Here is a 10423-nt window from a genome sequence, read left to right on the forward strand (position 1 = left end):
TTGCTTTTGAACCTTTCCTCTTATTGCTCAATTTACTGCATGATGAAACACTTTTGTCAAAAACAACCGTGGCAGACCCTATCTTGAGAAGTACTTAGACATATGCTTAGCTTTAAGCATGACAGTAGTGCCTAATATTTAAGGACCTATTAAAGGATTTAGGCACCTATTACGTAGGCACTTCAAAACCCTACTTCTAGTCATCTGTCCCCTAGAACAGAATCCCTTTACTCCCTTCCTCTTATGCAGGCCCAGAGCTAAGACACTGGATGGAGGGGAGAAGGCAGTATACATGATGAGAAGAACTACTGCGCTTTTGCCTTCAGAAGTTAATGTAATAAGGGACAAAAAAACTTACACATTATTTCCCCTTGACTCTGGTTCTTCAGAATTCCTTCTCCCAAATTAAAGAATTAAATTAAATTTAAATGTAAATTAAATTTAAATAAATTAAATGGTTCCGTCTCCCAAATTAAAGAGGAAGGTTTAATTGTTTCCTGTGTAGGTCACAGCATATTAGTCTTTCAGGACAACTGATTTGTAGAAACTTTTCTTAATGTTTAAAAGTAAGCGTGAGATTCTTAAGTGCTAGTCTTTTAAATCAAACCCTCACCATCTTTATGCAGTGCACTACTCTTGCGTACCCCTCCCTGTGGTAAAGAACAAAAAGTTGCAGAAGGCACATGTAACGCATCTAACAGAACATCAGATAGGACCCCAGTTTGCCACCTTATGTAAAATCAGCAGAAAGAGAAAAAGACTGAATTATACTCTCTCCTGGTCCTGCCCAAGTGGTCCCTAAATTAACTATTCAGAGTGGCAGCCTCAAACTATTTGACCTATAAAATAGGGAATCCACAAAATACTCCTATTGAAAGTATGGGACCTGATTGTTTTTAGGACCTTTAAGTTCACTGCCTGATTACTGCAGTGAGATGCCTATACTGTTTCTTAAGATTTAAAAACACATTGTAATTCTTCTAGACTGTGTGAACTAAAGCAATTTTTTAAAAGAATAACAGTTTCCAGCTAATGTATACATTTTAATGCATGCATCTGTTCCTACAGTACTATATTGTAATTAGTGTTAATTTTACAAAACAATTGCACAATGCCTATTTTTCAAACATCAAGATTGCCTGTTAATGGCAGACAACCTAAAAGACAGTGCATTCCGAATAATTATCAATTCATATTAAATATAAGAAACAAGCTTGTGATGCAAACATTAAAAACTTTATTTCTTAGAAATTATTTCAACCTTCCGCAAACATCTATATGATTCTCTGAATAAAAAAGTATCTCGGGTATTACTAAGGAGTTACTAAGACTTCTATTGGTGCTAAACGGAGTACTACAACTTACTCCTTTATCTTAACTGCTTACCCTTGCTCTGGGTGCTCTGAATGCTCTGTTCTCTTACTGCAGAGAGCAGCTTGTTCTTTTGTGTTAAACCTAAAACAACTGCTTTCCTAAAAAAAAAAAAAGGGGCCCAAACTACGTAAAGGTTTGGACAATTTTGAAAGTCAGCTTTGTAATATAATGTTATTCTCTTCATAAATAAAAAAGTTTTTCAGTCAGCTCCAGGCTTGGCTCTCTGTGAAGACTCTGTCCCACGAGGAAGGCCAGCTTGTGGGCATACTGACAGGGTGCTGGCACTCTGATTAGACCCTATGAAACAAACATTGGGAAAAAAGGTCAGAAAGAAATTCTCCAGCCTGCATTGCTGCTTTCTTTTGAGAAAGAACTATTCCTAATGTTCATGGACACATAATCCCAGCATTCCCCTCCCAGCCACTGGCACATATGAATCACCCAAAGTTTGTTGTGATGAAATTCAAGTAGAGGACTCTACTACACAATGAAAGCACACTCTACTTTATTCATGGGTTGTACTGTACATATTAGTGGACAAGGAGGATGCTTGCCCCCTCCTTGTTAGGCTGCAACTGTACCTAAACTTCTCAAATATAGGTTGAAGGACTTGCACCTTCATCTCCCTCTTCCCACACTCCTTCAACCAACAGAAGGTATTAAGTATATTCCTTCCTTTCAAAGAGTGCTTCCTCTTCCCAGCAGTCTTCCCCTACAGTGGCCGAGTTAAGCATCACATGGTGATATACAAGTCTTTCCTACTTCCTATTTATTACTCATTCCTTGCTGCTGCTTTATTGAGCTGATGTCTGTTTCCATCACAACCTCATGGTTAGCTTCCTATATGGATTCCACTGTTCTTCTCCCAAAGTTGTCAAAAACAGGTAAAGGGGAAGGTAAATTGTGCTGGAAGCACAAGCTGAGATGAGGGATAGGTTCCACTGTGAAGAGGCCAAGTCAGGTGGGATCTGCTCCAGTCAGGAGTCCTGTCTTGCCCACCCCCACTCCTGCTTCTCCTCTCCTCTCCTCTCCTCCATTTCATGGAAGACTTTCCTTCATTCTTCTATACATAGTGCAATTCAGCACCTTCAAATGTTGACACTGCCACATATCAACTATTCTGGGCCAGATCCTCATGAACTTTATCTATCATGAGTCAAATGAGACTTTTAGTGACTGCAATAGAAAATTTTCTATGTAAAAATGAAGTAACAGAATTGGGTTTCAGATCTGAAGATAGTTTCCCAAAAGCTAGTATTTCATTCCAGAAGATTGGCTATTTACACTCTTAAAGGATTGAAAAGAAAAATCAGTAAACTTGCATTTAAACAAACACACATATTTAGTAATGCATGTACTACGTTGTATGGGTCCAAATTCTGCTCTCATTTTCAATAATGTATATCTAGATCACTCCAGATTTAAAGACAGGTTACTAGAGACTAGTTAAGGGTTACATGCCCACTTTCTCCTCATGGCTGTAAGAAAGAGCAAAACATTACAATATCAGACGGAGGGACTGAAATGAACAAGCTGTGTCTACTTATCTCATGAAAATAAAGCCTCCAAGCCATGGCTGGGCATCAGTTCTACACAACTTTGGAAGCTGTTCCAAAATTCCTATTACAGTCTCAAGTTTAATTTATATCTGTCCAGGGAAGAGTTGTACACAACTGTGAGAAGTAAAAGTGTGATGCCCTACATGTGTTTGATCATGCTAGTAAAGTTACACAAGTATGGTTAACAGAGATTTTAATTTCTTTAGTATGATCTTTGGTCTAGAAATAGCTTCCAATGTTAAATGTTTGTTTAAAAACCTGAAATAAAAAAATGCGTTACTGCATTACATTTAGAAATGCCTTTTTCATTTCAGGGACCGACCCAAGAGCTCGGTCCTTGGGCCAGTGCTGTTCAACATCTTCATTAGCAACCTGGACGAGGGTGTGGAGAGCACCCTATTCAAGTGTGCTGATGACACCAAGATGTGGGGTGAAATGAATACACCGGCAGGCAGGGACCACATCCAGGCAGACCTGGATAGGTTGGAGAAGGGGGTGGATCTGAACAGGATGCGGTTTAACATGGACAAGTGCAGAGCGCTGCACCTGGGGAGAGGAAACCGGCATTATGGTTATAGGTTAGGGGCTGCCCCCCTCGGCAGCACAGAGGCAGAGAGGGATCTTGGAGTCATGATTGACTCCAGGATGAATATGAGTCGCCAATGCGATGAAGCAATAGGCAGAGCCAACTGCACCCTGTCATACATCAACATGGGCATCACTAACAGGCCCAGAGAGATCTTGCTCCCCCTCTATGCAGCGCTGGTCAGGCCGCAGCTGGAGTACTGTGTCCAGTTTTGGGCACCGCTCTTCAAGAAGGACGTGGAGAACCTGGAGAGGGTCCAGAGGAGGCCACTCGTCTGGTTGAGGGCCTCTGTGGCCAGCCCTGTGAGGAGAGGCTGCGGGACCTGAATCTCTTCAGCCTCCGCAAGAGGAGACTGAGAGGGGATCTTGTGGCTGCCTACAACTTTATCAGGGGCCACGAGCAGGGACTCGGGGAAAGTCTGTTCACCAGGGCCACCCTTGGAGTCACCAGGAACAATGGCCACAAGCTGAGGGAGGATAGGTTTAGGTTGGATATTAGGAAGAGCTACTTCACTGTAAGGGTGGCCAGAGCCTGGAATAGGCTTCCCAGAGAGGTGGTGCTCTCACCTTCCCTGGAGATCTTCAAGGGGAGACTGGATAGGCACCTGGCTGGGGTCTTATGACCCCTGCCACTCCCAGTGCTCCTTCCTGCCCATGGCAGGGGGTCGGACTCAATGATCTGTCTAGGTCCCTTCCCACTCATTGATTCTAGGATTCTGTAATTTTCATTTATATCTCTTTTCAGAAAAATACAGATCAATTCTCTGAATGTTTGTAACTTTTTTCACTTTTTTTTACAGGCTATGTTGTGTTGCAAAGACAAGGCACACAGTAAGCTTCCCAGAATTGTGTGTCAATCTTGACATTGATGGACCACTTCTAGAGTAGCCAAAAGCTCTATGCCAAATCAACCTTAGGCTTTCTATTCTAGATGCCAGCAAAGGTGCCAACAATTCAAACACAGATACCTTTATATTAGCAACAAACACATTTGCCAATGTTTCAGCAATTTCTGAAAGGTTTTGGTGCCTAACAAATAAAAGTCTAACCCTTATACATATCACGGACCAACTCTCAGCCAGAAAAACTGCTCCTCCCAACCATATTGGCATCAGTATAGACTGGAAAGAGAGCTGTAGACAAACACTATAGGATCAGCGGCACTCAATCTTTTGGCCCTATGGGCAAGTTGAGTGGCACAGGACTAATCCACAGGCCAGATCAGGCCCCATATGCTGGGATCAGGAGCCACACCACCCTGTACGCCCAATCTAGCATGTAGTTCCACAGCCCCACAGGCATGACTGCACAACACTGGGGGCCAAATCTGGCCAGTGGGCTTGGGTTGAGCAACCCTACTATAGGTAACACCAGTACTCAGACATGTATATTAGGGTAGTATTGAGTCATCCCATTTGAAACCAGGAATTATTTTGTTTTCTGCTTTAAACCAGATGGAAAAATCATATGGATTTAATGACTTCTGCACAGCATTACTTTACTCACTGGCCAGTTGTAGTACAGGTGACACATCTTGTACGTGAGTCGCTGCATGTGGTCTGGCTTCAACCCACTGTCATCATACACAACGTTGTAGTGTGTGGGATTGACAGTCCCCTGATGTACTAGTTGGCTGACCAGATAAAAGTCATACCTAAAAAATACAGTCATCATTGAAAAAAATACCCTGTCTTTGGGTTTACACATAAGTTTTGAAATTATGTGCATTTTATAAGCAATACTGGTGAAGACAAACCATTATGTGAAAGCAAAGTAGGGTTTTTATTGCTTGCTATTTGAGGAACTTTTACTGGGGTAAACTTGGGAGTAACTTGACTGAAGCCTTTTGATTTCCCCTGATGCAGAACTAATATGCAATTAGAAAAACGGTATGTGGGCTAGAGCTCATTATCTCTTTAGGCTGCTTTACACCAGCCTGACAGCATTAAGGGTAGTATTATTGCCTGTGCCCACTCCGAGACCTCTTAAACCTGCTCAGGCAATGTAAATGAGCATTTATGATCAGCTTCAAGATCTGTGCTGAAATGTTAGGAGTGGATTCCAAATGAACATCACAACGCACAGACTTTTCCTGGAGAAACTTCTGAGGCCATTGTATGTAATAGTACAGCTTTTTAGGCCACTCGTAAGTACTACACATCTGGATTACAAATACCTTACTCATTTCACTCCACTGTAACCCAACTAAAATTAATATGTTTACAATGTAAAAGTGGAGTTAGACACTGGCGAATCAGACCCATATGAGATATAGGAATATAAGCTATTGTAAGGGTATATATGGTCTATTTCTTGAGATTTGTTAGAAATAACCTTTTAAAATAAAGATGTGGCAAAGTGGCACCTTGACGATTTATTCATTTAGAAAGGGCCAACTACCTCTCCCTTTCAAAAAAAAAAGGTAAACGTACATGGATTAGCTGGGTATACATGTTGCCTTGCATACTTTAATGAAAAGTCTTTAAAGTAATAAAATATTAATGCTAATTTTTATGCAACTTTTTTCCAATTTGGTTAGTCACAATCATTTGAGAACAGCCTATATTTGACTTTTAACAGCTCTCTGTACTTTTAATTCAGTTGAGACAGGGATTCACAAGTAGGTCTGAAAAACCTATTATGCTTGCTTCTTCAATTACATTATACCACACATTTAGAGAGTTGGCAGGAGGTTGAACATGTTTTCCCAGGTGCATTTCAAACGATTTTCTAATCTGAACTTTTGGACGATACTTGTTTAACAAGACTGCACTCCCTTAATTTGATTATCCAAATTGTGCTCTATGAAGACAGCAGGATGTCCTTTTGGACTGACTCAAGTATATACTTGCCATTCAGGACGAGTAGCCTCTGTGTCAACAACTGTACCAATTGGTGGGTTCCTCAAACTTCCATCTGCCTCAGCAAAGAATCGAGCAATACATTTCTTCCTGACCACGACGACTGATACTTTGGGTCTTGAAGCAAAAAAGGACAGCTATGAGAAGTGCCTGTATATTACATCTTTCCTGGTCATAAAAGGATGAGTACAAACAGAGGCAGACAACATGAATGGCACTGTGATCATTCAGAATGTTGTTAATAAGGGTATACACACCCTGGGTAGCTAAACAGAGCATTAATTTTGAAAATTAAAAGGCAACATCATGTTACACTATTTAATAGTGTATCATATGTATACACATACCTGCACACACATGCACACGCACACACCCATTGCAGCAAATGGCACAACAGATAAACTTACATTAAATTTATGACTAATCTAATGTGGAGAGAAAAGACATTTTAGTTACCTGTAGTTAGTACTCAGTTCTGTCAGGCTACTAAAAAGTTGTGGAACTTCATAATCCACTACCATCTTCAGCTGGCCATCCCCAACACCATCACGGTATACTATAATCCGTGCAGGTAACTCTTGGTTATGCTTGAGCCATTTGCTGATAGCACCTAAAGTAATACCCATACCAGTTAGAAAAAGACTGATCAAGTTTCAATTCTATCCTGCCTAGTTTGAGTTTAACTGCCTTGTTTTCTTTCTTGGATGCTATACGCATACTTTTGGCTTTTGTTTTCATAGAACAATGCAACACAAGACTAGTACTCAAGATCAAATCTCACTTCTACTGCCAAAGGATCTACTAAATCTTTCCCCAGCCTAATTTCTCTGATTCAAAAAAAAAAAGGTACTGCATGTATGTGCTATCAATGGTACATCATGTACTTTGAGGAACTTTTGTTTTACTTAGATTTTAAAAAACATTAATATAGAGAGTATGATTTTACGGCTATTATAGTACAAATATAGTCAAGCTTGATTTGAATGAATCACATAAAACCTTTGCATTGTGGTTTCCCATGTTTTATATGCAGTTAGTTCCATCAAATGTTCATAAGTTACAAGACTTTTTTCTTATTCCAAGTACAGAAAAAGAAAAACTACTGTCTTAGTTGCAAGCATATGGAAACGGCTACAAAGATATTAGGGAAAGCATCATATACGTATTTTGACACTACACACATATATACACAATGTGTTACAAACACAAATACATCTTGAGATATTTTAAAGTTCAGGCACAACTGAGAACATGCTTGAAGGCTACTGGAAGGAAAACTGAGAGAGCCATCCAAAGCCCAAAGGAAATACTGCCATCAGCTTAAACAGGCTTTGAATGTATCTTCAATGGCCAAAGCCAAAGATTTAAAGGTAGACAGGGGAAGAAGGTATACATAGTCTGAAATATGGAAAAAGTCTCTGCAATTTATACGATGAAGAAAGTGAGAATTACATCAACTCTGATGCAACTGGGCCTTCTTTACGCTTGCATCAGCCAAACCTCAACTCCTTGGCCCAAATAATGCAATGTACTTGTAGGCAGAGACCTTGTCTTCCATCTGCCCCTCCCAAAGAGCATATGAAGCCAGTTTAAAGACCAACAGCAGTTGCTTCTTTGCCTAGGACAGCAACAGAGAGCTCTCCTACATAGTGTATTTGAGACCATCCTGTTCCCGAAAATGGAGTTCCTTGCTCATGTAGGGTCGAACCTGCATTGCTCCGACTTCCCAGCACATGGTTCTAACCAGGACAGTAGAGGCTGAGCATTATCTAGTGCCCTTGCTTGTGCTCCATTTGTAGCCGCCCCTCTGGGAAGGCAAGAGAAAGATGCAGACACAGAAATACATGTAGGGCGAGGAGGAAAATGTTTTGCTAGACTTAAGAGTTGTGTCCTCTTGATAGTCGTGTAGAAGTCTGACAAGGCCCAATAGCACACCTAGGAGTAATGATGGACCTTTGGCAGCCTTAAAAGTGGCAGAAGACATACCCACTTCCTCCTTACAATGGGAAGAACATCCAAAACATCTCTGGATACTTAGGTTCAACAGTGAATCGATCAGCTCAGGTCTTTGTGGACTTTTATTTGTAATCATAAGAGCTAGAATATTTTTTATTTTCAAATGAGAGTTAAGGTTCTGCAGATGTTGTGGATAAACTCCTGGAAAAAAAGGTTATTTTCACTCTGTAGGAGTGAATTTGTCACGCCCTTCTGCCATAATTCTAAATTTAGAGAGTATTCTTGGTTGGCTTGACACTACAAATAAATCAACTTTACTGCCCAACAGAGCAATAAGCACTACTTGAACCACTAAGGATTACAAGCCAAAACCCTAATTTACTACTAAAAGTACGAATGAATGAGTGTAACCATTTACAAACCACAGAGCAATCCATGTAATAATGTTGCACCTCTGGCTGTAAAGCTGGCCAGCCAATTTATCCAAGGGGTTTCTCTCCAGTATTGAATTTTATACCCTCTAAAAATCATTTAAACAGGGAATTATGTAATGTGCACAATACTTTGAAAAATAGCCAAGAATCAACCTATAAACCACCTTGTAATACCAAAAAATACACAGCATCATACCTTTCATGCAGACTTTTAAACAATCGGCAATATCAGTCCCTGTTGTCTGAAAGATGCAATGAGAGGACCATCTAAAAAGAAAGAGGTGCAGTAAGTTGCCAGGTAAGTCACCACTGGTGTTTTCTAGGCACTCTTTTACTTTAAACCTGAGGACCAGATCCTGTTCCACCTGTCTAAGTGGCTCCTAGGAAGCTGTGAACATGGAGAGATGCAACAATTACATCCCGGCAGAATGATACTGGGCAAAGCTGTTAGGAATGTAACTGTTACATCTCTAGCCTCTTATGTGGATGCAAGAGTTTCATTCAGGGTTAAATGATAGCAAGGGTAGCCTCATTTGTATCATTACAAGATTTGGCAGATTTAACAAGTGCAACAGCCTCAAGAGAAAGTCACTGTGGGGACACATACAGAAGTCCCGGGAAGTCAGATTGCATTAAAAATGGTCACCTGAACTAACTTAGTTTACCCAGGTGCAGACCTTACGCTTAGAGCAGTGGTTCTCAACCTTTTTTATACTGCGGACCAACATGGGAGCAGGACGGGATGCATGGAGTTGGCTGCCCTGCTGCCCAGCTCTAACCCTACACGTGACGGCTAGCAGCAGAAGCCAGTTGCCCAGGCAGACAGATGGGGGTCTGAGCAGGGGGCTCGTGCTACGACCCGGCAGCCAACCCTTCACGGCCCAGTACCAGGCCACGGACCACTGGTTGGGAAATTCTGGCTTAAGGTGTCTATACACATACTGGGGAGGGGGGAGCCACTCTAATTAAAGCACCCACAACGTCTAGTGTATTTAGTGGTCTGCGTTTCAAAATGGTGGCGGGGTACTTTAACTAAAGTTCCTTCAGTGAGTTTTAGTTAAAGTGCCCCCACCTCCATTTTGAAATGTGGGGACATTGAATACATGTGACGTGGAGGCTGCTGGCGACCGCTAATTATCATGCAACAGCAGACTCAATTGATTGAGTCTGCTCCAACGTGTGCTAATTAGCACACATGGGAGCAGAGGTCTGTTATGTATATAGGTGTCCTTAGATTGCTGGCTAGCTTGATCTAAGTGCAAGCTGTATAGAAGTTCAGGACAGTTAGATCAGTCTTAAAACAGCTGACGTGATCAAAGTTAACTCTGCCTCTGAGGTAGTCTAATTCAGATCAGGTCTGGTGAAACTGATCTAACTGAACTTTTGTACAGTTCCTAGTGCAGCTCTGCGGCTCAAAGTCCAGCTGCTGGCCCCAGCCCCAGGGCTGCACTTTTCCTACCCCTGCAGGGCAACAGGCTATTTTTAGCCCCCACTTAACCCTTCCTTCCACCCCCAGACTGGTAAACTTCCCACAGACCAGCCAGCCCTCCCTGAGCCAACCAAGCCCTCACCATCCTGCAAGTCACTCCCGATGCTGGTTTTACCAGCATTTGCCAGAGCCAGGAGCCAAAAGAAGTAAGTTTGAGTACGTGGG

The 10423-nt window shown here is 41.6% G+C and overlaps 1 protein-coding gene across 1 annotated transcript in view; it reads right to left on the minus strand.

Annotated features, from left to right (window-relative positions):
• Nucleotides 1-1217: 1217 nt before the first annotated feature.
• Nucleotides 1218-10423, minus strand: part of PIWIL4 (piwi like RNA-mediated gene silencing 4) — a 61280-nt gene continuing 52074 nt past the window's right edge. The window contains exons 16-20 of the mRNA XM_019530320.1: nucleotides 8966-9036; nucleotides 6836-6989; nucleotides 6371-6496; nucleotides 5025-5172; nucleotides 1218-1671 (exon numbers count right to left, since the gene is read on the minus strand). Of these exons, the coding sequence (XP_019385865.1) occupies nucleotides 1555-1671; nucleotides 5025-5172; nucleotides 6371-6496; nucleotides 6836-6989; nucleotides 8966-9036 (616 nt within the window). The 3' untranslated portion in view covers nucleotides 1218-1554. The remainder of the gene's footprint in view (nucleotides 1672-5024; nucleotides 5173-6370; nucleotides 6497-6835; nucleotides 6990-8965; nucleotides 9037-10423) is intronic.

This window comes from Crocodylus porosus, unplaced genomic scaffold (assembly GCF_001723895.1).
Source record: "Crocodylus porosus isolate Cpor-Errol unplaced genomic scaffold, CroPor_comp1, whole genome shotgun sequence".
NCBI classification, from domain to species: Eukaryota; Metazoa; Chordata; order Crocodylia; family Crocodylidae; genus Crocodylus; species Crocodylus porosus.